This window comes from Coturnix japonica, chromosome 2 (genome assembly GCF_001577835.2).
Source record: "Coturnix japonica isolate 7356 chromosome 2, Coturnix japonica 2.1, whole genome shotgun sequence".
Lineage (NCBI taxonomy): Eukaryota > Metazoa > Chordata > Aves > Galliformes > Phasianidae > Coturnix > Coturnix japonica.
The window spans coordinates 513,089-540,030 of record NC_029517.1 but is presented as its reverse complement, the minus strand read 5'-3'; the positions used below and the strand labels follow the sequence as shown (position 1 = coordinate 540,030).

Below are 26,942 nucleotides of genomic sequence, written 5' to 3'. Positions count from 1 at the left end.
CCATCCATCCATCCATCCATCCATCCCATCCATCCATCCATCCATCCCATCCATCCATCCATCCATCCATCCATCCATCCATCCATCCATCCATCCATCCCACCATCCATCCCACCATCCATCCATCCATCCATCCCACCCATCCCATCCCGCTGTGCTCTCGCCCACCCCACCCCACCCCATCCATCTCATTCCCATCCCATCGTGTCCCATCCCATCTTACCCATCCTGCCCCATTAATTTCATCCTACCTGTCCTGTCCCATTCCTTTCTATCCCATCCTCTTCCATCCTGCCCTGTCCCACGCTGTCACATTATCTCACCCCATCCCAACCCATCCCCTATCACCCACCCTACCCATCAATCCTTTTCTGCCCTGTCCCATTCCATCCTGCCCTCCTCGTCCCATCCCATCTACCCTGTTTTATCCTAGTCTATCCTCCCATCCCATCCCATCCCATCCCATCCCATCCCATCCCATCCCATCCCATCCCATCCCATCCATCATCTGCCCTGTCCCATCTGGTCTCATCCCATCTCTTTCCCTCCTGTTCTATTCTATTGTGTCCCATCCTATCCATTCCACCATATCCCATCAATTCTGTCCCATCTCCCTCATCCCATCCCATCCCATCCCATCCCAATCCATCCCATCCCATCCCATCTTTTTCTGTCCCATGCTTTCACATTCTCTCACCCCATCCCATGCCATGTCCCATCACATCCATCCCATCCATTTCATTATATCCCATCCAGCCTGTCCCATCCCATCCATCCTGCTCTCATCCTCCCCATCCCATCCTTATTCCTATCCCACCACATCCCATCCTATTTCATCTCCTTTGCTCCAATTCTACCCTGCCCCATTCCATCCTGTCCCACACAGTCCCATTCTCTCACCCCATTCCATCCCACCCCAACCCATTTATCCCATCCCATCACATCCCATCCCATCCCATCCCATCCCATCCCATCCCATCCCATCCCATCCCATCCATCCTGCTCTATCCCAGCCCTTCCCATCCTGTCCCTCTCATCCCATCCCACCATATTCCATCCATCCTGTCCCATCTGTCTCACCCTATACTATTCTATTCCATCCCATCCTGTCCCATCCTATCCAGCTCACCCATTCCATCCCACGTGTCCCATCCTTTCCCACCCATAATCTGATCTCTCACCCTCACACTCATCCCATCCCATCCATCCTGTCCCATTATCCTCTTGTCCCCTCCCCTCCATTTTTCTTCCATCTCCCCTACCCCCTCAATTCCACCCTGCCCCATCCCGTCCTGGTACAGCTGTGTGCTCTCAGCCCCATCCAGACCCCAAATGTGGCACAAGGCCTCGTTCCTACTCCTGACTTTGGGCACCCTGGGACGGGCTGACAGTGTCGGTGACACCAGGCGTGTGGATGGGCACAGTCCATGTGGATTATGTTAGAAGGGAGGGGATGGAAGAAGGGACGGGCTGATGCATCCCCCTGCTGCGATGCTGAAATGGGGGCACCTGGCCTTTGGGGCACAATGGCAGCAAGGACCCAAATTGGGCGCCCCAGTAGAGCTGTGTTTGTCTTTATTTACCTGTTATATACTTTGTTCAACCTTTTTGTCCCACTAGCAAACCCTCATCAGCCGCACAGGGATGAGGACGAGGCCACCACCGCTGTCCCGCGTCCCACTGCCAGCCAGGAAGGATGGGAGCACATTGTTCAACCCCGCGCCAGCGGGATGGGACGGCTGCCAGAGGCAGCAGGAGCTGGGCAGGCGCCCAGGAGCCGCTCCTGGGTGGGACAAGGAGGAAACGGAGCTTCCGCTGCAGCCAACGCCAACACGCAGCCTACATCACCGCCCTGGGGCTGCAGCCCTCACTCAGCTCTGTTCAATGGAGATGCAGGTAAGGAGCAGCCAGGTGTGGGGGCGATGGGAACGGGGCTGCCATCACTCAGCCGACACGGGCTTCGGAATGGAAACACTGTATTGACAGACTTTACAAAAGTTCTTACAAAACACAACCACTGATCAGCAGCCAACGATACACAGCGGCAGACACTGCTCACAGTCACCTTGAGAACAACACCACTGAGTGCCAAGTGCAACCCATATTTACATGGACGTCTGGAAAACTCTGGTCAGTCACCGCATACACTGAAGTGTTTTAGATCCATGGTGAAATATAGTGCCACACATTTCATTGAATAATAATAATAATAATAATTAATAATAATAATTAATAATAATAATAACAAGAACAACAACATCCTACTTCTAGATTAATTAAAAACCGAACAGCTTTTTACAGGGTTAGGAGAAGTGCCTTTCACTTGTCTGACTTACCTGAGTGTGAGACCAAACCCAGTAATAAAATCACAGTAAAACCATCTTCATCGACGGGAGCTCCTCCGACAGACCAGCAGCTCTGCTCCCTCCAGATAGAGGGGAACTACAGCCCGACTGGTGCAAACAGTGTCCTTCCAAAGCACGCAGACGTCTGTGCCTCCGTGCACCCACACCTGCTCTCCCAACTCCTCCAGTGTCCTCAGCCCTTTCTCCTTCCTGTCCTTTCCTCCTCCACCTTCTTTTTCTCTCACCTTGCACTTTGCTGCTCTCTCTCTCCTCTCTCTACTCTTCTGCCTTCGACAAGTGCTGCGTCATGTCCCTAACCACGGCTCTGTCCCCTTGACGGCAGCTCAGCCTGGTGGCACAGGACAGCTGCTCGAGGTGCGTCACTGCAGCCGGAGCGGGCGGCCCGGGAATGGCATCTTCCCTCCCTCCCTCGTCCAGCCTTGTGGTGAAACGAGCAGAAAAAGAATGAAAGCGAAAGCTTGTCACTCCTGAATATGCACAAAGATAGGTGGGGAAACACCTACTAAATACAGATCCCCAGAGAATCTCTCAGGAGCATTCTCTACAGGCAAAATCCAAACCTGCGCGGGGGACAACTAATACGAGGCCGACGCTGCCGTGGAAGTCCCACGTAACCCCGCGGGGTTGAAGAGGTGCCCAGGCCTTCATATCAGAGTCTGTTTGTTTGTTTTTTAAGAGGAATTCCTAAGATGCTTCAACAAAGCGGGCTTGGTAGCAAGACCACACGGATTAGCTGCGATACGAGTTCACCTCTCATCATGCTGCACGTCCACCGGCTTAGACCGTTCCGTCACTGCGAGCCCTTCCACCCCGGCTGCCCAGCGCTACTGCTTGGTTTCTGTCTTCAAACAGAAGAGGCTGGTTTGAGTGCCCGTCTCCAGGTTGTGCTGCAAGGCCTCATCCATGGGCTGGGGGTTGCGGGAGTGGATTTTCTGGTGGCAATTCAGCGACTCCTTGTAGCGGAAGTGCTTCCCGCAGACGGGACATTGGTACGGGGTCTCCCCGGTGTGGACGCGCCAGTGCTTGAGCAGGTGGTCCCGGCGGATGAAGCTCTTCCCACACTCAGAGCACTTATATGGTCTCTCTCCTGTGTGGATGCGCTGGTGGCGGATGGCTTTGGACAGGTCCCGGAAGTCCTTCCCGCAGTAGGTGCAGGTCAGCGGCCCGTCACCCTTCCCCGTATGGAGCTTCTGGTGCAGGACGAGGCTCACCTCCAGGCTGAAGCTCTCTTTGCACTGTGAGCAGGTGTAGGGCCTTTCCACCATGTTGTTCGGCCTGATGAAGCCGTACTTGTAGCCAGAGCCCTTCTCTGAATTGGCGCGCTTGGACGGCCTGGAGCGTTGGCCTTTCGCAGAGGATTTGGACTTCTGTCTGAAGCTCTCCCCAGCCTCCAGGGAAGTGCAGGCTTCCTCATCCACGTGCGCTCTCTGATGGGCTGCAAAGAGCTCCTTGTCCAGGAAGCTCTGCCCGCACTCGCAGCAGATGTACGGCCCCTCCACTGTGGCCATTTCCTCGGCAGGTTCCTTCTTTGTCAGCTCCCTCCCACGGCGCGAGGAGCGCCTCAGCCCATTGCCTGCTGCACCTCTCTGCTGTGGGCCCGACCCACTCCGATTCTTGCTGCTTGGCTTTAACTCTTCCTCTGGGTTTGAGAAAACATCATCCCACTTTCCCGCTAACGAGCCAGGAAGCTCAAGGCTGTCGGGGCATTCCTCGTCACACTGCTGCGCATCTGATGGAGCAGAGACACTCATGTCATTGCTTTGAGATAAGAACAGCCTGGTTATTTAGACTGCAGCTCTTTTGGGGCAGAGGTGATCTCTGCTTTGCACACTCAAGACAGAACCTGGCACCACAGGGCTACAAGTCCCAACTGGGAGCTAAGCAGTACTGCAGTACAAACAAAGACAAAGTGTTTTGACTTCCTGGGAAAGCTCAGGCAGTGTGATGGTGAGACCTCTCTGCATAGCTAAACAAAGGGAAGAAGTGGGTTTCTCAGCTGGAGGTGAACCAGACCATGTCAGCATGTGGCATAGAATAAATACAGACAAAAAAACAGAGGGGCTTCTCCTCTGGGGCTTGTACAGTGTTTAGACCTGGGGCTGACTGATCTCCCATGGTAACTCAGAGCTCCTGCCAATGACCCCAGCAAGCAGGATGGAAAGAGCACAGAGGATCTGGGGGTGCAAAAAAGAGGTCTGAAAAAAACACAGGTTTTTGCAGCACATAAAGATATATCTTGTGCCCGTGTTTGTGTGCACAGAGCATGCCCATCACTGGGCTCTCCATTTGTTCATCGCTTTGCCAAACACCTTAATGTGCAGCTTGAGAACAGGCTGACTGGTTTGCATCAGGCTGAAATTCAAGACGAGCATCAGCTGGAGCAGCTCAGCTGCTTGTGAGAACAAGGCCAGGAAACCAAAGCCACGTCCTAGGAGGGTGTGCTTCCTCAAGCGGCTTCTGTGTTCCCATGCTTCAGAGCAGGGACACGGAGTGACAGGCAGCAACAAGGACATGCCTTGTGATGTACCGCAAAAAAGCCTCACATTTGGCTGACAAATAAAAGCTGTGAAAAATATCACTTTACACATTAGTGGAAAAGACTCGTAAGAACACTGCTGCTAAAGCTGTTGAAGCTTTCCTGCTCGTCACATGCTCCAGCCCCTCTCCACGTCCTAGCCGGCCAACAAACGTGCTACCTCACTGAGCGAGCCAACGCTGTGCAGGTGCCCTGCACCCCCAGCCAGCCCACAGCTGCTTTTACAGCCTGCTGCTCGTGTACCGGAGCTCCTTCTGCATGTGTGTCATCCATCTGCCAAGGCTGTCATCCAGCTCTCATGCTGAGCCTGAGGCAAGCCTGGCAGAGACCGCAATGACGGCAGGGCCTCCTGCAGGGACAGGCCCCAGCCAGAGCCAAGAGCCTGAGAGCACCTCTAGCTGCCCCTCTGCTGCTCTGCGCAACACTCAGTGAAGCTCTGTGCTTCTAACTCACATGCATTGGGAGCCTCCATGCTCTCTTCTTCTTCCTCTTCTTCTTCTTCTTCAGAACCGTAGTGACTTTCAGCCAGGGTATCCTCGTATTTACTCCACGAGTTGTCATCGGGACCGGGAAAGAAAAACTCTGCGCACAGGAGGAAGAACAACCTGAGATTACGCTCACACCTTCCAGCTGCCTTACAGAGGGTTTCAGGACAGATGGCAGCAGCAGCAAGGAGCCGGCTAGGAGAGCAAAGCCACTGCTGCACTCACGGACAGTGCTGGCAGTACTCGTCAGCAGAAGCAAGGGGAAGATCACAAATGACTGCGGGAGCTGCATCTGCTTTCCATCACCCCACTGCAACCCAGGAGCTTCATGTCTCACCGGTGCTGGGATCCGTAGGGGTTTCTCCTCCCTCAGAGTCATCCTGGTCCTCAGCATTGGGATCCTCTCCTTGCTCAATCCGTGACAGGAGGTCAGGTTTTGAAATTGCAGTATCTGTACGTTCAAAAGAAAACAACAAAAAAAAAAAAACAAAAGAATCAGAATGTTTCTTTTGTCCTTTCAGGGCAGAGAACCTTAAACCTTCACCCACCGACCTTCCTTCACTGCTGGGGAGGACGGGTAATGGAAAGAGACTTAAGAAGATGCTCTCACATGCCTGCACCGCTCACCTTGTCTGGGCCCTGGGACAATGAGCGGACTGCAGGAGCATGCTCTGCTCAGGTGAGGAGCACCTCCCAGCCTGCAGCGCGAGGAGCAGAATAAGAAAATGCATCTGTGCTTACCTTCAGGCCTCCTCTCTTCTCCTCTGTGCTAAAGTCCGCGGATCCACTGCAATGGGAGCTTCAGCTTGGGGTCAGAACCAGAGCTGTCAGCCAGCGGCAGCAGCGGAGGTGCCCTCCCCACACGGTTCCCTCCAGCCCCGGATTGCCACAGCCAGAACCGTTCCTTCCTACTCGTCCGAGTCACCGGCTGCTTGTGGATTTTGGTGGGGGAAATGGGAAAATTAAGATTTCCCCTAGCATGGAGAGCGGAAACTTAATTTTGAAACAACAAGCGTGAGCCTCTGGGTTTTAATTTCCACCACTGCTCTGCTGGATCCGTTAGCCTTAACAAGGACCTAGCCTTAAACCCAGTTAGTCAAAACAAAAGGGAACCATCAGATTAAGCACAGATACATTTTTCTAAGCTCCAGGCTCAGACCCACGGATCTCTTCCAGCAGGACTTCTACATTCCTGCACCTTCCCAGCAGGACTGTCGTGTACACGGGAGAATGGGGTAGTATTTATCCTCTGCCTTTTTCTCTTCTATACAGGGGCTGCCCAAAAAACTGTAATTTTTTTTTTTTTTTTTAAAGCTGGAAAGACGTGGATTGTAGAGAACTGAAGGGCAGGATGGTTGTCTGCCAGGGATGTCTGTGCCCCCAGGAGTGTCCAGCCAAGGCAGCACCATTCCTCAAAATGCACACAGGTGCCCAAAGCTCTCATGAGGGCTCCCAGAGGTGCAGCACAGTCCCACAGTTGGGACTGGAAGGAGCCAGCAGGGCTTATCTGTGCAGTGTGGAACAATCTGCCCTCGGCCATCAGAACTGAAGCAGAAGGCTGAGACCTGCAGGAGCAGACGTTGCAACAGTTTGCACAATAAGTGGTCTCCAGCACCAGGCTGGGGGTGAGGCAGAGCACCAAGGCAGACAAACTGTGCCCTCCTTCCCTAGGAAGCGTTCTGCTGATGGGAGGGCAGACCTCCTCCAGACAGGGCTGGGAAGAACTGCTGGTACTCATCCGAAGCAGCAGTGAACTGACGCACCCAGCACAGTAGATCTGTGGACCTTTGCACCACCACAAAGCTCCCTTTTTGTCCAGAGCCTGTAAGTCTCTCATTTCCCTCGTCCTCATAACCCAGGTCCTCTCACAGCTCCAGCTGGATGGCCAGAGACCATCAGAAAGGCAGAGTCACTGCACTGCTCAAAATGTCCATCCACTGCACAACTAACACAGCGAGGAGCAAAGTGCTGATTTCTGGGTTGGAAGTCAGCATAAAGACCTGGCCAGACTTGCTCACCACCCACCCTCCCAGATCCACCAGGCACAGCCTGGCCCCGAAGAACCTGTGATGCCAAAAAGCACAGGGCAAGCCCCAGCCAGCCTTTACCCATTGAGATCACGGCCTCGTAGTTGCCCTTCATGATATGCCTGTAAAGCTCTTTCTGCCACTCGTTCAAGTTCTTCCACTCGTCCTCTGAGAAGCTAAATGAAGTGTCGTTAAACGCCATGGGGACCTGCAATTAGAACCACCATATATTCAGCTGTTTTCATGGAAAATCTCAAGTGGGACAGGACTCTAAGGATCATCAAATTCCACCCCCCTGCCACGGGCTGGCTGCCCCACAGCTCAGGCTGCCCAGGGCCCACCCATGGCCTCAGGCACCTCCAGGGGTGGGCACCACAGCTCCGGGTAGTGCCAGCACCTCATCACCTCTGGGTAAAGAATCTCTACCTAACATCCCACCCAAATCTCCCCTCTTTTAGTTTAAGTCTGTTCCCCCTTGTCCTGTAGCAATCTGCCCAGATAAAAAACCTCTCTTCCTCCCATTTATAAGCTCCTTTTATGCACTAGAAAGGCCACAGTGAGGTCTTCCCAGAGCCTTTTTCCCTTTAAGCTGAACACTCAGGCTCCTCAGCCTGCCTTCATAGCAGAAGTGCTCCAACCTCTGAGCATCTCCGTGGCCTCCTCTGGATCCACTCCAAGAGCATCTAAGGATGTTTTCTCATTCAAACCCCCACATGCACATGCACATGCACATGCACATGCACATGCACAGGGGTGTGCAGCCGTACAGAAGGACCTGTGCCAGTGCTCCCAACCAGCAGGTGAGTTGTGTGCTGATCATCCAGTGGTTGGAGCCTGGAGCAACTGCCTGATGGGGAAAGGCTGAGATCCCTGGGAGTGTTCAGCCTGGAGAAGGGAAGGCTATGAGGGGATCTCATCGATGTATATAAATGTTTAACGGGTGAGGAGAAAGAGGCCACGATTTTTCCAGCAGTGCTCAGCAACACAACAAGAGGCAATGGGCATAAATTGGAACATAGGCACACATCTCTGCCTCATCATGAGAAAGAGTTTCTATAGCCTGAGGGTGGCAGAGCTCTGGCACAGGATGCTCAGACAGATGGTGGAATCTCCTCCGGAGATATTGAAAACCCAGAATCACAGATCACAGAATCACAGAATGACCCGGGTTGGAAGGGACCTCAAGGATCATGTAGTTCCAACCCCCTGCCTGGCAGGGCCACCAAACATACACATTTACTAGATCAGGTTGCCCAGGGCCCCGTCCGACCTGGCCTTGAACACCTCCAAGGACGGGGCATCCACAACCTCCCTAGGGCAGGCCTGTTCCAGGGCCTGAACCACTTCCTAGTGAAGAACCTTCCCCCTAACATCAACTAAATCTTTCCCTTCTTTTAACTTAAAAACATTTTCCAAGAGTTTACTCCCCTCCTGGCAGTAAGTTCCCTTCAGGTATTGAAAGGCTGCAATGAGGTCACCCCGCAACCTTCTCTTCTCCAGGCTGAACAAACCCAACTCCCTCAGCCTGTCCTCACAGGGGAGGTGCTCCAGCCCCCTCATCATCTTCCTGTCCCTCCTCTGGACCCTTTCCATAATCTCCATGTCTTTCTTGTACTGAGGGCTCCACACCTGGACACGGAACAACAGATGGGGCCTCACAAGAGCCGAGTAGAGAGGGACGATCACCTCCCTCGTTACCGGCCTCCACCTGGACATAGAGCCATTGACCACCACCCTCTGTCTGCGGCCTTTCAACCAATTGCTTATCCTTCGAGTTGTCCACCCATCAAATCCACTTCCCTCCAATTTGGAGATGAGGATGTGGTGGGGGACCATGTCAAAGGCCTTGCTCAGGTCCAGGTAAATTACTTCAGTCGCTTTCCCTTCGTCCAGCGCCGTCACTCCATCATAGAAGGCCACAAGATTAGTTAAGCATGACCTTCCCCTGGTGAAGCCATGCTGGCTGTCTCAGATCACATGCTTATTCTTTATGTGATCGAGCATGTTGTCCAGGAGGATCTGTTCCATCATGTTCCCAGGCACGGAGGTGAGACTCACCAGCCTGTAGTTCCCCGGGTCCTCCCTGCTCCCCTTCTTGTAAATGGAAGTGACGTGACCCTTCCTCCAATCATCCGGGACCTCACCTGACAGCCACGACTTCTCAAAAAACCCAATGGACACTTCCCCATGTACCCTGCTCTGGGGGTTGGACTGGGGAGCTGCAGAGGTCTCTTCCAACTCCTGGAAGTTGGACTTCCAATCTGCATTAGAGAATCACAAGGTTGGAAGGGACCTACAAGATCATCCAGTCCAACCATCCTCCCATTACCGTTACTACCACCAGCCACTAAACCACATCTCATAGCTCCTCATCCAGACGCCTCTTGAACACCACCAGGGACGGCAACTCCACCACCTCTCTGAGCAGCCGTTCCAGTGCCTGACCAGTCTGTGAGAGAAAGAGTTTTTTCCATACATCTAATGTAAACCTCCTGTGGTTCAACTTGTGGTCGAAGCACAAGATCTGTATCACAATACAGAGGTTGGAAAAGACCTCTGGGATCCCCAAGTGCATCCCCGGCTCTTCACTGCCACACTTACCAAACCACATCCCTCAGTGCCACATCCCCACAGCTCCTGACCACCCCCACTCCCCGGGCAGCCAGTGCCAGAGCCCAAGTGCTCTTCTGTGATTAAACTGGTCCTAATACCCAATCTGAACCTGCCTCTGGCATAAAAGGATGCTATCCTCATCCTATCCGGAACAGAGGCTGACCCCACCTTGCTGCCACCTCACGTGGGGTGAGATGAGGTCTCTCCCACAGCCCGTGTCCCCTCGGTTACCTTGGGGACTTCCCCCTTGGCCCCCGGGGGCAGGCGCAGGATCCAGAAGTTCCTGTTTTTCAGCAGGTTCTCCATGTTCTCCAGCCTTTTCTGCAGCTGCCCGTACTCCTGGATGAGGGTTCCCAGCGCCGTCCATTTGCTCTCCAGCTGGTTGCCGAACTCCACGGCCGTCCTCTCGCAGCCGATCAGTTTGCTCTCGGCCATCCTCATCCTGCCCTCCAGGTTCATCAGTTGAGCCGCTTGAGCCTCCACCTTCCTGTCCACGGCCTGAACCTCCGTCACCAGCGTCACCGAGATCTCGGCGGCGGGCAGCTCGGCCTCCCCGCCGGGCCCGTCCTCGGGGGCGGCCAAGGGCTGTTCGAGGGGCAGCTCGTGGGGCTCCATGGCCCACTCCAGGTCCTGAGGGGCGGACGGACACACGGACGTGGGCGGCCGGGCCGGGCCGTGCCGGGCGCTCTGTGGAGAGCGGGGAGGGCGGGAAACGCTTACCTGAGCGGGAGCCCACTCGGCCATGGCCCTGAGACAGCGGGACGGAGCGGAGCGGAGCGCAATGGAACGGAACGGAACGGGGCGGAACGGGGCGAAACGGGGCCGGGTGGAGCCGGGCGGGGCTGGGGCCGGGCGGGGCGGCGGCGGAGGAGCGGGCCCGGCGGCTGTCAGCAGCGGCGGAGCAGAGCGGCCATGGCGAGAGCGCGGCGCACGATGGGAGCGGAGGGGAGGAAACACAGCGACACCTGGAGGACGGGAGGAGGAACTGCGGGATGGAGCGGGGAGACGGCGAGGGATGGGGGAGACTGGGAGACAGGGAGACAGGGAGACGGCCTGAATCGCGACAGGACGACACTGAGACACTGAGACAGCCTGAATCGCGACAGTGATACGGCCTGAATCGCGACAGGACGACACTGAGACACTGAGACAGTGATACAGTGCTACAGCCTGAGCCACAGCCCTGTGACACTATGACAGTGCATCGCTGCAACAGCCTGACTTGCAATGATGTGACACCCCCACCCCTTCCCCCTTCGGCCATTTAACCAACCCCCGGTGGAATCTTGATTTGATTTTATTACTTTAATTTAATAGTATTGTGGGGGGGGGGGGTGACAGCCTGAGCTGCGACAGTGAGACGGTGTAATGATGTAACAGACTGAGCTGGAATAGTGCGACTGTGTGATGGAGCAACAGTGCAACAGGATGAGATGCAACAGTGAGACGGTGCAACAGCATCGATGGTTCACAATGCAAATGGAGCGCTGCAACAGCAACTGTGCAACACTGCAAGAGTGCAGGAGTCATCACTGCAACTGTGCAACACTGCAAGAGTGCAGGAGTCATCACTGCAACTGTGCAACATTGCAACAGCACAGCTGTCCTTCAGCAGTGCAAGCGTGCAACAGCTTGTGTTGCAACAGAGCGGTGCTGCAGCAGTGCAACACCTGGTGCTGCATCCAGCAGTGCTGTAGGTAGCCCTGCAGCACACAGCCCCACATCACTGTGCACACTGCTGCAGCGCTGCAGCAACACAACGCTCAGTGCACTCAGCACAGCCGTGCTGAACCTGCTGCACTCCGTGCTGCAACCATGCATGCAGCTCTGCAGCTCTGCCATTATGACGTCAGCATACACAGCTGTGATGCAAGCCCACACCAATCTGACGTCATCCAGCTCAACTCTGACGTCATTCAGCTCCACTCTGACGTCACTCAGTTCAACTCTGACATCACTCAGCACCTCTCTGATGTCATTCAGCAGCACTCTGACGTCATTTTGTTCCACTCTGACGTCATCCAGTGCCACTCTGACGTCATCCAGCTCAACTCTGACGTCATTCATCACCACTCTGGCGTCATTCTGCATCGTTCTGACGTCATTTGGTTCTGCTCTGACGTCATTCAGTGCCACTCAGACGTCATTCAACAACGCTCCGACATCATTCAGCTCCATTCTGACGTCATTCAGCACTGCTCTGACGTCATTCAGCTCAATTGTGGCGTCCAATCTCACCCCACACCGCTCTGACGTCACCCCGCGGCATTGCGACGTCACCTCTGACGTCACCGCACACGTCTGACGTCACACCACAAGCTCTCTCCCGCCCGCCGACTCCACATCGCTCTCCCCACCTCCGGTTGGCCACCTCCCAACCAATCCGCGTGCGGCGCCCGCTGCCGGTCGCCCAATGGGTGCCGGGCGGGGCGGGGCTAAGCGCGCGCTCCCGACGCCGTTGTCGGTGCCGCGCGTGGCCGCGGTGCGTCCCGGCATGGAGGAGCCATGGAGCTGCACGGCCAGACCGGGAGCTGCCCCGCAACGTGCCGAGCGTGCGGCCGGGGACCGGGCACCGAGCACACAGCGACACGCAAAGAGCGCAAGGAGCTGTCACTGACCGAGAAGGTGCGAGTGCTGGAGGTGCTGGAAGGCCCCAAGGTGTCCCAGAGCGAGCTGGCCAAGAGATTCGGGGTATCGCAACCCCAGATCTGCCGCATCATTAAGAACAAGGAGAGGATCCTCAGCGAGTGGAGGAGGAACGGGAACCCCGACAGGAAGAGGAGCAGGGACGGCAAGGACGGGGACATGGAGGCTGCGCTGCTGCGATGGGTGCAGGGAGCCCGCAACACACAGCTGCCCATCAGCGGCACGTGGCTGCACATGAAGGCCAAGAACCTGGCACAGGACGTGGGCACAGCGCGCTGCCAGCACAGCAACGGCTGCATGGCACGGGTCAGGGTGCAACACAACGTCAACAGCGAGAAAACGGTGCAGGACGGCGGGGATGAGCAGCACGGAGCAGTGCAGGGATCAGTGCAGGGATCAGTGCATGGATCAGTGCAAGACTCAGTGCAAGGCTCAGTGCATGGATCAGTGCAGGGATCAGTGCAAGGCTCAGTGCAGGGATCAGTGCAGGGATCAGTGCATGGATCAGTGCAGGGATCAGTGCAAGGCTCAGTGCAGGGCTCAGTGCACAAGTCACTGCACAGCTCATTGCATGGCTCATTGCAAGGCTCATTGCAAGGCTCACTGCAGGGCTCATTGCACGACCTGCTGCACAGCTATGCACCCTCCGAGCTGTACAGCTGCGGGGAGACCCAGGTCCAGCTGAGTGCCGATGGTGAGATGCTGACGCTGCTGCTCTGCACCAACGCTGACGGCTCGGAGAAGGCGGCGCTGCGGGCGGTGGGACGCCGTGCCAACCCGCCCTACCTGCACGGCATCAACCTGCAGGCCGTGCCATGGACTTACCGCGGCGGTGGCCGTCTGAGCGCTGCGCTGTTTGCTGAGTGGCTGCAGGACTTCAATGAGGAGATGCAGCGTAAAGGGAAGAGCGTCCTGCTGCTCGCTGAGGAGCATGAGGAGCGCCCCTACCTCCAGCTGTCCAACGTCAGGATGCTCTTCATGCCACCCGTGGCCACGCTGGCGCATCCCCTGCACCGCGGCATCGCCAGGGACCTGAAGGGCCATTACCGGCGCCGGCTGCTCACCCAGGTCCCGGTGGTGCTGGGCTCGGAGCCGCCCACCCTGCTGGATGCCCTGCACGTGCTGGCACAAGCGTGGGGCGACGTGCGCCCGGAGCTCATCACCAGCTGCTTCCGTGCCACCAACTTCAGCCCCGATAGCTGCCCTGATGCTCTGCCCGCACCCATCTGGCTCGGCCAGGAGCAGCTGGAGAGCTTTGGGGTGATGGATGAGGGGCTGGATGCCGACATGGCCGAGGGAGAGGACTGGGACGGGGGGACGGAGGAGAGCGAGGACTCTGCGGAGCCGGTGGCGGTGCGGCCGTGCCCCTCGGAGCCGGAGCTGTGGGACAGCATGGCCACGCTGCGGCGCTTCCTGGAGTGCAGGGCCACCTCGCCGGACCTCATGCAGATGTTCTACACGCTGCAGGATGCTGTGCACGTGGTGACAGCCAGTGCAGAGCCAGCACTGCTCAGGGACGGCCATCCCAGGCAGTGAGGGCGGTGGTGGCACCGACGGGTGTTCTGTCACCAGCCACAGCCATCGCAACTCTGGAGCTGCTCTGTGTATGATGAGGGTGGGAGGGGGATGATGCCACTGTGATCGCTGGGCCCAGCAAAGAAGAAGGGAGCTCCGGAGGTTGGTAACGGGCACATTAAAACTGAGCAGGTCAGCAAAGCACAGAGTGCTGGTGATTGTTGTCATTTAGCATCGTGGCTTCCAGCGCAGCAATGAACAGAGGCCGCGTGCCTCCAGGCTGGGGTTTTGCTGCTGACAGCAGCAGTGCCACCATGAGCATCCCATTGTCCCATTGTCCCATTGTCCCATTGTCCCATCCCCATGGGCTGGGGACAGACCCCACAGTGACACCCTGGGAGCCCCCAGCACAGTGTGCGGGACCCCTCAGCCTCACACAGCCCTGGGTACCTCTGGGGGTCCCTTGTCCTCAGCACTGCCATCCTCCATGGCACTGCATCCCCAGTTGGGATGGGACACGGGGCCATCCCTCAGGCTGTGTATGCGGTACAAGGGACAGCTGGGGCTGGGGACAAGGCTGTCCACAGGGGTGTTTTGTGCCCCCTCCTGCTGGAGCTCGGAGTCCCCTCCACATAGAGGAACATCTGCTGGTACCCAGGGTCAGTCTGGTGCTATGGGGAGCAGCAGGTACCTCCCCAAAGCAGGTACTGTTGGGTCACTGCTCCCTCAAAACCAATGGGGCAGAGGGGCCTGTGAGGAGGGGGGTCATGGGGTGTTTAGGGCAGGGGGTGCTCACGGGGACACACATGGGGTGGGACACATGGGAGGTGCTCATTGAGGTGCCCAGGGCAGGGGGTGCATTGGGGTGCATTGGGTGGGCAAGGGGCCTGGTGGGGGGGGGGGTCAGCTCATCCATGGGGGGCTGGGGGGGCGGGGTGCATCCCAGCGCCTATTAGAGTGCACCGGGTGGGAGGTGCTCAATGAGGTGCTCAGGGCAGGGGGCACGTTGGGGTGTGTTGAATGGGGAGGTGGGCAAAGGGCCTGTTAGGGGGGGTCAGTTCAGCCATGGGGGAGTGGGGTGAGGGGGGGGGGCACCCGTTGTGAGTGTGCCCGGGGGTGCCCATGGGGTGTCAGTGAGCAGCATGGGGGTGCGAGGAACGAGGAGGGGCACGTTGAGCTGCCGCGGGGCTCCCGGTGCTGGAGGGGCGGCGTGTCCGCCCCGCCCCGCCCCCCAGCCCCGCCCCCCCGGCCCCGCGTATCGCTGCGCGGTGTCATTGCGCGGCGCTGCCGGTAGGGGGCGCTGTGAGGCCGAGGCGCGCAGCCCCGCGCCGCGCCGCGCCGCTCGGAGGCGGAGGAAATGAAGGCGAGTTCCGCCGAGGCGGGAGCCATTACCCGGAGCTGAACGCACCGAGCCCGGCTCCGCCGCTGCCCCGTAACGCTGCCGTCATCTCCCGGCCCGGCACAGGTAGGCGCCGCCGCCCTGCCCCGGGGGTGGGGGGTACCGAGGCCTTAAGGCCCGGTGGGAGGTGGGGGGGGTGGGGGGAGGTCGAGGGCAGGCACCGGCTCCGGCCTCTTTGTTACCCCGGTGGCCGGCGGGGAAGGCGAACAAAAGCGCCGGGTGCGGCGGGCGCATCTCGGCCGCACATCACGGCCCCGCGGTTGCGGCCCCGGGCCGGGTCCGAGCCGCTCGTTGCGGCCTTGGCCGTTCCCCCCGGATGCTCCGTAGCCGAGGCCTTGCTGTGCCCATGGAGCCTTGGTGCCATCCCCGAGGTCCTGGCTGTGGACATGAGATGCCCGAAGCTCTGGCTGTGGCCTCTTACAAAGCCTTGTTATGGGGCACCGGGTGCAATTAGGGCTGCTCCCCGTTGACCTCAGTATGATCCAATGCCTCCCCATGGCCTCCAGCCTCTCCCTATTGCCCTGTGCGTGGCCCTGATGTGCTCACAGTGGTCCTGATGTGCTTTGCCATGGGACTGCAGCCCTTGTCACTATGACCGTGACCCTCTCCATGCTCCCCAATAGCTGGCTGGGTGTCCTGGGGTCTCCTGCCATATCCCTGCCTGCCATATTGACCCTGTGGGGCGATGCTCTGCCACCACCCACCGCTGCCCTTTCCTTTTCTCCCCTCCCAGGTGCCGGGGCGAGGGGATGAGGTGCCCCCCTGCCTCGTGGTGTGCCGAAGCGGCTCTTTAGATCCTCCCCGGCCCAAGCCTCCCCTGCCATGGATGCATCGGGGGCCGTTGCTTCGGCTCCCTCCTCCGCGGCTCCCTCGGGCTCCCGCAGCCCCATGTTTCCCCCAGGAGCTGACAGAGAGGAGTGGGGACCGAGGTTCAATTGTGCCCCTTCCACCTCTGCCGCAGCCTCGCAGGCGATGCCAGCGTCTGGCCGGAAGAGGAAGGCCAACTTCTCCAATGACGAGACCGAGACGTTGGTCTGGAATGTGGTGCGGCATTTCAGCGCCCTGTATGGGTCCGAAGCCCTGCGGGCTCATCCCGTGCGGAGGAAGCAGCTCTGGACCCAAATCCAAAGCCGCGTCAACTTCCTGGGCTACACCGAGCGCTCCATCGACGACCTCAAGCACAAGTGGCGCGACCTGCGCTTGGACGTCAAGAAGAAAATCACCTCCAAGAAGCACCTGCCCATGAACCGCGCCGGGGGGCCGCTCCACAAACCGCGTCTCACGCCCCTGGAGAAGATGGTGGCTTCCACCTTCCTGCAGGCCAGTCACGACTCAGAGCCCGAGATCATCCTGGACCCAGGTCAGTCGTGGTGCTTCTATGGGGCTGGCAGAGCTGGGGCGGCACATTTCCATGCTGCCACCCTGCCTGTGCTCCCAAGTGATGTCTGATGCCTGCCCTGCTAACAACACCGGGCTGTAGCACCCTAAGGGCTGCCCAGCAGGTGGATGGTGGAAGGAGACTGGTGGGTGCTGCTCTTGTATGTGCTTTGTGTCGGGACTGCGGCACGCAGCAGGGCTGCACTGCCAGCACATCTGAACAGCAAAGCACCAGGGTTGGAAATCCACTGTGGAAATTACCTGAGATGGGCACATCAGGCATTGCAGAGTGGCTCCTTGTTGTTAAATCCAGTACACTGCCTGGCCTCGCTGGATGCCATCTGAAGGAAGCTGGGAGAAGATGGGTTTTGTTCTCCAGTTCCTTTCAGTGTCGGTGTCCCTCACTTTTAGCTGAAGTCAGGGATTGTGGGAGCAGCAGCTGTGTTACTGTGGTGGTGTGTGAGGCTGGGGGGTTCCTGGGCATGCAGTGCAGGAATACAGATTACACCTGAGTCGTGGTCTCATGCAGGTTCTGGCTGTTGGATGACACTTAATTCCCTCAGGTGACCCAGGAGATGCCTGTGGGGAAGGTGCTGGGGTGAAGCAGCCAGTGCTGTGGGTTGGGCCACTGTTGTGCTTTGTCTCTGGCCAGGAGGCAGGTATCCCCTGCACCATTTCATTTCCACCAAGGGGACATTTCTGTCTTCTTTGTACCCCAGAGGACACCAGCAGCTGTTCCTGCTCCTTTCTCTCTTTGTCAGATTCCATTGTGGATGGGAGGTCACAATGGCTCTCGTTTCTCTTCCAAAACAGTCTTGGGCTGCCTCTGAACCAGAACCTCTTCGTCGTGCAGTGCAGAAAAGTTTTGGGCTTGAGGAAGAGGATGGGGGGGGGGGGGAGAGGGTTGGGAAGTTCAGGGGGTGCCAGCTCAGTCCTGTGGGCAGACAATGACATGCAGCCACAGAGGTGTTCCCTTTAGGAGCCATTTAGGCATTAGCAGGTCACCTGTGCCATGTCACCCTCTTGCCCTCAATGCCATGTGAGCTGGCGGTGCTGCCGTCGCCGTGGCTGAGGCTGGGTTCTCTCTGCCCCACAGATCTGTTCTTCCCCGGTGCATCCAAGCAGTCCTTCATGCACCTGCAGCCCGGCGTGAGCCACCCCAGCATTTACATCGACACCAACGGGCAGCCCTCATCCCTGCCCGACGTGGAGGGCTCTGCTGCGCCCCGGCTGGCCGTGCAGAGCCCTGACCCCTCGGTCATCTGCGAGTACAGCCGAGGGGAAGGGCAGAGCAGCTCGGGTAAGGCTGCGCTGGGGCTTCGTGGGGCGAGAGGAGGGAAGAAGTGGCTGTTGAGACCTGGCTGAGGCGGGGAGCAGTCTGTGCTTGGAGCTGGTCCTGATGAGGAAGAGCACAGTGCTGAGCCAGCCCTCTGGGTGCTGCCTTCACATCCATGCAGCCCAAAGAGCTGTGGGTGCATGAGCCCAGGGCACAGTTCTGTAGGCAGCAGTGCTGATCAGTGGCAGGAATCGTAGTGTTGTTGAAGCTGGCGTTTAAGGAAAAGACCTTCAAGATTAAATCCAGCAGTTCACAGAGCAGCTCCCATGTGCACAACCCCAGCTCTGGGAGCAGCGACTGTGCAGAGGATCCAAGGGAACACAAAGGCTGTGGTGTCCTTGCAGCACCAGGCCTGCAGGACCAACAGCTGTGGGGTGTTGGGTGCACAGGAAGGCACCTCGAGGGATGGACAGGCAGCATCAGGAAGGGGTTGGGGGCAGCACTGGGCTGATGTGGCAGCGATGTGTGCTTACAGGAGGGCTCCTTGTTCAAGGAAAGACTGGATGTTGTGTTGAGGGACATTAGTGGGAGCTGTTGGTAATAGGTGAACGGTTGGACTGGGTGATGTTTTAGGTCTTTTCCAACCCTGGTCATTCTATGATTCTGTTCTCTTCCAGCCGAGTCCGGACCGGAGCTGCGGACTCCGGACATGACAGCCATATCCCCATCCCTGCGCAACGAGTCCCTGGTCTCCTACGCGTCCATGTCGGAGGAGGAGGAACGGGAAGGCCGGGAGGTGGAGAGGGGCCATGGCGGGGCAGTGGGGCTGCAGCCTGGCCCCGAGGCTCCGATGTCGGCAGAGGAGGACATGAAACTGTCCCGCCAGGCCATGCTGATCCGCCGCTGCAGCTCGCAGGGCTCCGTCACCTCCCTGCCCGAGGACCCTCTCAACCCCGCGGATGCTCACTCGGACTGGGGCCACGACGGGGTGTCTGAGCTGCCCCCCATGGGCCGCGCTGCCGACTCCTCGCACCCCGAGGAGCAGGCGGGGGGCTCCGGCCCGGAGGTGGGCTCTTTGCCCAGGGTACTGATGGGGCCCAGCTGGGAGAAGCCCCCCGAGGAGGATCCCCCTGCTCGCTCCCCGCTGCACGGTGGCGCCCTGACCGAGGAGTCGCTGCCCTCCTCCGCCTCACCCCCAGGGGACGCCCCTGCAGCCCCCGGCCCGGCCCGCGGCCTGGGCTGCTCGCGCCTGCGGGAGGACCGCCGGGACAGCTGGAGGACTAACATCCATCACCTGCTGGACCTGGAGGAGCAGTGGGACCAGCTGTACCACCAGGAGCTGGCCATGTGGCAGGAGGAGCGAGCCACGCAGCGCGAGGAGCGCGCCCGAGACCGCGAGCTGCAGTTCCGCCTGCTGGGCGTCCTGACGGACATCCGCGACGAGCTGCGCTACCTGCGCCAGGAGCGGGCGAGCGACCGGCAGAACCACGCACCGCCCGCAGAGCCCCGGCCCGAGCCCGGCCCGCTCCTCGAGCAGCCCAAAGCCGAGCCTGCCTTCCCCGAGCCGCAGCCGGGCAACGCTGCCTGGGCAGACAACGCCGTGCCCGGCCGCAGCCCCTTCGGCAACCGGGGCCGTGGCAGGCGCAGGGGCCGCCCGCGCGGCTCGGCGTCCAGACACAGACGGCTGTTCCTCGCCAACAGCTAGTGCCCAACCGGGCCGCAGGGATGCTGTCCCGCTATGGACGTGCTGTGCGTTCAGCCCTCCACGGAGCCACGGGTGCGCGGTGCTCGTGGGGGCCGGGAGCGAGGTCGGTGCCCGCCGTGCTGGCACAGAGGTACGGGGATGGCACCGTGCAACCCGCCCGGCGCGTGTGCCAGCCCAGGCTGGGGGTGCAGCCGTGCACACGAGTGTGCAAGGCGTGTGTGTGCGCGGTGCCCGCGTGCGACGGCGCATAGTGGAGTAGGATTAACTACCTTGGGGGGGGTGGGGAAGTGTTAGGAACACTTTTAGTCGCTGGTGGGCGAACATTTTATGCAAATCATTTAATGACCTAATTTGCATATAACCATAAACTTGTTTCAAAGAAAAAAAACAGCAAAAACGGGCAAAAAAAAAAAAGAGAAAGAGAGAGAGAGGAGCCATCGCTGCGTGTGTCGACTCAGGGCTGCAGCTGTGGCCATTCTGCCCCCCCCCAGTGCATGGCCTGGGTCCCCCACCCACAGTCTGTGCACGGCCCACGCTGGGGGGGCGGTGCTGCACGATGAGCCCACGGGGACAAAGTGACCCCAGTGTGCGTGATGGAGGGGGGACAAACAGCCGGAGGAGTGAGATGGGCACCGGGTGGGCTTTGTTCCTGGTGCCGGTTCGGGGAGCAATGGGCTCTGCACGCGTTCCCAGGGCCGAGTTCAATGAGGAAAGGGGAGCTGAGAGGAGCCACGAGGGGCTTTGCGGGGCGGGGGTCCCTTTAAGGGTGGGGGTCCCCGCGGGGTTGGGGCTGGGCCGCCCCTTTGGGACACCGGGGCCGGTACCGGGCGCTGCGCGTCCCCGTGGGGCTGTTCCGCATCCACGGCTCCGTGTCTCGGGGCTGGGGGGGGGACGCCGCCACTCGTGGGGGGTCTGTGGGCGCGGACCCCACGGGGCAGGGCGAGGGCGGGGCGGCCCGGCACGACTTTATTCAGCGTTGCACTGTCCATACAAAACGACACCCCAAGCACTGTACACAGCGGGACGGCACGGGAGGGGAAGGAAGCAGCGGGGGATGGGGGCAGAGCGGCAGGCGGGGACGGGGGCGCGGCGGCGGCGGCGGCTCGATCCGTCGCTCCCCGGATCGTCGGGGTCGGGGCGAGCGGCGGGGATGGGGAGCGGCTGTACTGGAGAGAGAGCGGCTGTGCTGTCCCGTCCCGGATAGCGGCTGTCCCGTCCCGGATAGCGGCTGTCCCGTCCCGGATAGCGGCTGTCCCGTACCGGATAGCGGCTGTCCTGTCCCGGATAGCGGCTGTGATGTCCGGATAGCGGCTGTCCCGTCCCGGATAGCGGCTGTGCTGTCCCGGATAGCGGCTGTCCCGTCCCGGAGGGCGGCTGTCCCGATCGGGGCCGTGCTCCCGCATTTGGTACAAAGCTCCGTGTCCGACACGGCGCCCCCGGGCCGTGGGGAGCCCTCAGTCCTGGCCCGTTGGGCGCCGCTCGCTGCTCTAATCCCCGGGGGGCAGCCCGGGGGGCTGTGGCGGCGGGGGGGCTCCGGGCTCGGCGCCGTGCACGCGTTGATGGTCCTTGAGCGACTCCTTGTAGCGGAAGCTGCGGCCGCACGCCGGGCACTGGTACGGCCGCTCCCCCGTGTGGATGCGCTGGTGCTTGAGCAGGTTCTGTTTGCGGATGAAGCTCTTCCCGCAGGCGGCGCACACGAACGGCCGCTCCCCGGTGTGCAGCCGCTGGTGGTTCTGCAGATGCTCCTTGCGGCTGTAGCACTTGCCGCACTCCGCGCACTTGTAGGGCCGCTCCCCGCGGTGGATCATCTGGTGCCGCACCAGCCCCGAGTGGCAGTTGAAGCTCTTGCCGCACTCCGCGCACGGGTACGGCCGCTCCGCCGCGTGGCTGCGCTGGTGGATGCGGAGACTCTTCTTGCCGCTGAAGCTCTTCCCGCACTCGGTGCAGCCGTGCGGACGATCCTCCGCCGCCGGACCCGGGACCCCCCCCGGTTCGGCCGCCGGTCCCGGTTCGGCGCCGGGCGCTTTGCTCAGTCTGTGCTGGGCCGTCGCGTTGCCCCCGGCGGCCGCAGGTCCCGCCTGTCCGTCCGGGCTGCCGAAGCTCGGAGCCGGGAACAGCAGCTCGCCCGACGCGCCCGGCAGCAGCTCCTCGGGGGGGTCGGAGCGGGGACAGCGCTGCTCCTCCAGCTTCACCAGCAGCCCCTCACCGGCTGCGGGAGGAACCTCGGTCAGAGCCGGGCTGAGATTGGGGCCGTGCCCACAGCGTGCTCTGCAGAGCATCCTCACCATAGGAGGATCGGGGTCGGGGGGATAACGTGGATCCCGGGGTCGGGGGAATAACGTGGATCCCGGGGTCGGGGGGATAACGTGGATCCCGGGGTCGGGGGGATAACGTGGATCCCAGGATCAGGGGGATAACGTGGATCCCGGGGTCGGGGGGATAACGTGGATCCTGGGGTCGGGGGGATAACGTGGATCCCAGGATCAGGGGGATAACGTGGATCCCGGGGTCGGGGGGATAACGTGGATCCTGGGGTCGGGGGATAACGTGGATCCCGGGGTCGGGGGAATAACGTGGATCCCGGGGTCGGGGGGATAACGTGGACCCCAATGCACCCTCAGCACAGAGCAGCCCGTGCACCCTCCAGCCCAGTCCTGCTCCAATTGGAGCACTGCACCATGGCACTTGCACACGGCTGTTCTCACTGCCACCACGAAGCACCCAATGGGTTCTCAGTACCATCCCAACCCACACTGACAACAGAACACGGCACTGCAGGGCCACGGCCTCACTGCCACCGTGACACACACTGGGGCAAAACAGGTTCCAACCCCCAGCACTTATGGGCACAGCCTGCGGTGCCGTGGGCCACTGCTCACCTGGGCCAGGAGCAGGGAGAGGTGCGGGCAGCATTTCCCTCTCTGGCAGCTCCCAGGGCTCCCTGACACAAGGCTCCTCCTCCTGCTTGATCCACGACAAGAAGTCGTGAGCTGTGATCAGGGCGTCCGCACCTGTGGGAAGGGCAGGGATGGCAACGTGGGGCTGTGGGGAAGGGAACGCACCGAGGGACGGCAGATGGTGCGGGCCATGGAGACCTCACCTGCACAGGGGTCGGTGGGCAGCCCCCGGTCCTCCCCAAACTGCTGCTCCCCAACAAACGCCACCTCCTGCTTGATCCGGGACAGGATGTCGGAGGTGGAGATCAGCGGCTCTGTGCACAAGGAGAGACTTGGCCGGCGCCGGGCTGCGGCCACCCGACACAGCCCCGGTCACTGCCTCGGGGTGACCCTGTCCCACAGCAGTGATGGGACTGTGTGCAGGGCCCGGGGGCAGCTGAGGGGATGGGTGACCATAGGACATGCCATAGGGACATGTGACCATAGGACATGCCATAGGGACATGTGACCATAGGACATGCCATAGGGACAGGTGACCATGGGACATCCCAAAGGGATGGGTGGCCATGAGGCATCCCACAGGGATGGGTGACCATGGGACATCCCATAGGGTTGGGTGGCCATGAGGCATCCCACAGGGATGGGTGAACCACGGGACATGTCAAGAAGACAGATGACCATAGGACATGCCATAGGGGCAGGTGACCATGGGGCATCCCAAAGGGATGGGTGGCCATTGGATATCCCATGGGTTGGGTAAGCACAGGAGAGCCCATGGTGTCAGGTGACCATGGGACGTGTGATAAGGATGGGTGGCTGTCAGATATCCCATATGGCTGTGTGACAACAGGACGTCCCGTGGGGGTGGGTGACCAGCAGACATCCGTCTCATGGGAACAGGTGACCACAATGCACACCACGATGACGACCATGGCATGTTTGACAGGGAGAAGTGACCAGGGGAATCCCACGGGGACAGGTGAGCACTGGATGGCGTTGGATGACCAGTGGGGGGCTGATGGTGTGGGCTGACGATGGGCCAGTACACAGGGCCATGTAACCACGGGGTGTGCCAAAGCAATGGGTGACCATGGGATGTCCAATGGGGATGGGTGACCATGCACAGCCGTGGGACCAGACGGCCTCAGTGCAGCTCATAGGGACGGGGCGCTGCAGGTGTGAGCCCCAAGGGCTGAGATGGTGCCTCACCCGCACAGGCATCCGCCGGCATCTCGCGCTGCTGCAGGTCCTGCTGCTCGGGGACACAGGGAACGTCCCCACGCTCCAGCCGGGGCTGCACGTCGCTCCTGGGCAGAGCTGCATCTGTGCAGGGCACACAACGTGAGTCACAGCAGCGGCCCCAGTGCGGACAGGTGGGACAGCTGCAATATGGGGTCAGCGGGGTGGTGTACCCAGCGAGAGCAGCGACTCGTAGTTCTCCTTCACCAGGTTGTTGTAAAGCTCCTTCTGCCACTCCTCCAGGTTCTTCCACTCCTCCGCCGAGAAATAGACGGCGATGTCAACAAACGTCACCGGCACCTGCAGGGCCAAAAGCTCAGCACAACCATCCCAATGGGCTCCAGGACCACCCCATACCCCCTCCCCACCCTGTCGGCCCTGACACGGCCCCACCTTGGGCACCTCCCCGCGGGGGCCGGGGGGCAGGCGCAGCACCCAGAAGTTCCTGTTCTTCAGCAGGTTCTCCACGTGCTCCAGGCGCCGCTGCAGCAGCCCGTACTCCTGGATGAGGGTTCCCAGCACGGCCCATTTGCTCTCCAGCTGGTTGCCGAACTCCATGGCCGTTTTCTCACAGTCCAGGAGCTTCTTCTCGGCCGTCCCCGAGCGCCCCTCCAGGCTGAGCAGCCTCGTGGCCAGCAGGTCGATCTTCCTCTCCATGGCCTGCACCGTGGCCACCACCGTCCACAGCGACGCCTCGGCCGAGTGCAGCTGCGCCTCCCTGACGTGCGCCCGCTCCGGGAGCAGCGGCGGCTGCAGCGGCATCAGGTGGGGGGGCTCCACGTTCCACTCCTGCACCTGCGTGGGGAGGCGCGGGCTGGGGGGGCCACGGCGGCGCCGCTCCTGGTGACCCCACGTCACCCAACCTCGTTGTGTGCCCGACCCCGGGACGGGCTGCAGCGCGGCTCAAAGGACCGCAGGGTCACGGAGCTTGGAGGAGCATCTCGTCCAACCCATCCCCACCATGATCCCACAGCCGTCCAGTCTGTGCTTGGAGAAGACCTTCGCCGCCATCCAGTCCCACCCGCACCACCCCCACCCTGAGAACTACAGCACGACGGACCCAGAAAGGATGGAAAGAACCTCAGGGTCGAACCCAGCCATCCCCAACCCCACAGAACCACGCAGGTTGAAGACCTGCGGGATCACCAGGTCCTGCCACCCCCCCCCTCCCCCCTTTACCATCAGAGGGTGTCTTGATTGGAAGCGGAGCCCCCCAGCGACCAACTGCCCCCCACCCCACCGCGCAGTGCGACCCTGAGCCACAAAGATCGGAGAGGAGCCGCAGGAGCATCCAGCCCCATCGCGGGCTGCCCGTGCACCGCACGCTGTGCGGGCCGTACCGTGCGCCACCCTGACCCACCGCAGCTGGAAAAGACCCTCCGACCGCCAGCCCAGCGCTCGGAACGGAGCCGGGGGTCAGCGCCGCACCCGGACACCCCGACCCCACCGCCCCGACACCGGCCACGAGGTCACCCCACCCCCCGGCGGCAACGGGGCGAGACCCCCCTGCGCCTTGTGATTTAGGGGGGGCTTCGGGGGCAGCTCACGCGGGATCCCCCCCCCGCCCCCCATCCCCTGCTCCGGGTCGGACGCGAGGACGGGGCGGAGCGGAGCGGCGGGACATCGCGGGGGGTGACGGGGCATCGCGGGGGGTGACGGGGCAGCGGGTGGGGGGACACACGGGGGGGACACACGGGAGGGGAGCGGCGGGGCCGCGGGGCCGCATCGGGGCCCTACGGGAGCGACGGGCGGGGCGGCTCCGCCTCCGGGCGGTGTGCGGGGCCGGGGGGGGGGGGGGGGGGGGGGGGGGGGGGGGGGGGGGGGGGGGGGGGGGGGGGGGGGGGGGGGGGGGGGTCGGGGGGTCGGGCCGGGCCGCGCTTACCTGTGCGGGAGCCCACTCGGCCATGGCCCCGCGGAGCTGCGCCGGGCCCCGCAGGCCGGGACCGGGCCGAGGCGGGGAGAGAGCGCTGCCGAGCGGGGCCGCGGGGCCGCACGACGCCGCGCACGGAGCGGGGCCGCTGCGGGAAGCGCCGCCGGGAGCAACGCGGGGGGGAGCGCGATGCGGGCCGGGCCCCGCCGCCCCGCCGAGCAGCCGGGGGCAGCCGGGGAACTGCATCCGCTCCCGGGGCCGAGCGGGCGGGGAGCGGCGAGAGAGCGGAGCACTGCCGCCTACCGGCACCGCACCGACACCGGGCGGCACCGGCACCGCGAGGGGGGGGGGCGGCAACCGCGGAGCATCATCGCCGCCCTCGGGGCGACCCGGGCGGGGACGGACGGGAACGAGCGGCCGGACGGGAACGAGCGGCTCTGGGCTCCGCTTGGGCCGCCGTGCGCCCGCAGCTCACGGACCGGACTCTCGGCTGCCGGAGCTGCGGCGATGTCGGCCCTGAACTGAGCGAACCTCGGGGTCCCGCCGGTCCCTCCCCGCCCTACGGACGGATCCGGCCCAGGAACGACTCACGGGGCGGGGGGCGGCAGGGCTGGATCCCGGCACATCCCTCCCGCTGCCCATCGGTCGGGCGGGCACTGAGTGCCGACGTTCCTCACATGCCCGGAGGTGCCGGGAAAGCTTCCAGCTGGATGTTAGAGCAGAATTTCCTCTCCAAAGAGCGGCCGGTGCTGCACGGGGAGGGGAGAGGAGCCACAGAGGAGCCGTGGGGATGCGATACTGGGGCTGTGGGCACAGTGGGGCGTTCTGGGGGGTCCCAGGGGGCTGAGCTGGAACATCACCTCCCCATCCTTGTATCAGATTAAATAACGCTCTGGGTGCAGCCAGCACGGCTCGGCTCAGCTCCCCTTGCAGACACGGAGCGTCCAATTAACACCAGCTCCTCATCAGCACCCCTTGGCCGCCAGCAGGC

At 61.0% G+C, this 26,942-nt stretch overlaps 4 protein-coding genes across 4 annotated transcripts in view; 2 read left to right on the top strand and 2 right to left on the bottom strand.

Annotated features, from left to right (window-relative positions):
* Positions 1–10,883, bottom strand: part of LOC107308657 — an 18,176-nt gene extending 7,293 nt beyond the window's left edge. The window contains exons 1-7 of the mRNA XM_032443181.1: positions 10,748–10,883; positions 10,259–10,657; positions 7,496–7,622; positions 5,725–5,838; positions 5,356–5,484; positions 3,192–4,095; positions 1,626–1,680 (exon numbers count right to left, since the gene is read on the bottom strand). Coding sequence (XP_032299072.1) covers positions 1,626–1,680; positions 3,192–4,095; positions 5,356–5,484; positions 5,725–5,838; positions 7,496–7,622; positions 10,259–10,657; positions 10,748–10,771 — 1,752 coding nt within the window. The 5' untranslated portion in view covers positions 10,772–10,883. The remainder of the gene's footprint in view (positions 1–1,625; positions 1,681–3,191; positions 4,096–5,355; positions 5,485–5,724; positions 5,839–7,495; positions 7,623–10,258; positions 10,658–10,747) is intronic.
* Positions 10,884–12,226: 1,343 nt separating this feature from the next.
* LOC107308687 (tigger transposable element-derived protein 3-like) lies at positions 12,227–14,396 on the top strand. The gene has a single exon (XM_015852757.2). The coding sequence runs from the start codon at positions 12,533–12,535 to the stop codon at positions 14,207–14,209; it is 1,677 nt and encodes a 558-aa protein (XP_015708243.1). The 5' UTR covers positions 12,227–12,532; the 3' UTR covers positions 14,210–14,396.
* Positions 14,397–15,458: 1,062 nt separating this feature from the next.
* On the top strand, positions 15,459–20,324 carry LOC107308688. The gene is made up of 4 exons (XM_015852758.1): positions 15,459–15,653; positions 16,549–16,947; positions 18,061–18,264; positions 18,918–20,324. Exons 2-4 carry the CDS (start codon positions 16,560–16,562, stop codon positions 19,943–19,945), a joined length of 1,620 nt encoding a protein of 539 aa, XP_015708244.1. The 5' UTR covers positions 15,459–15,653; positions 16,549–16,559; the 3' UTR covers positions 19,946–20,324.
* Positions 20,265–26,608, bottom strand: LOC107308682 (zinc finger protein 282-like). Its single transcript, XM_015852749.2, is given in 9 exon segments — positions 20,265–22,154; positions 22,825–22,956; positions 23,046–23,156; positions 24,052–24,165; positions 24,255–24,381; positions 24,475–24,876; positions 25,964–26,327; positions 26,329–26,419; positions 26,422–26,608. Coding segments are annotated over 9 exon segments (2,235 nt in total). The 5' UTR covers positions 26,594–26,608; the 3' UTR covers positions 20,265–21,432.
* Positions 26,609–26,942: the final 334 nt, after the last annotated feature.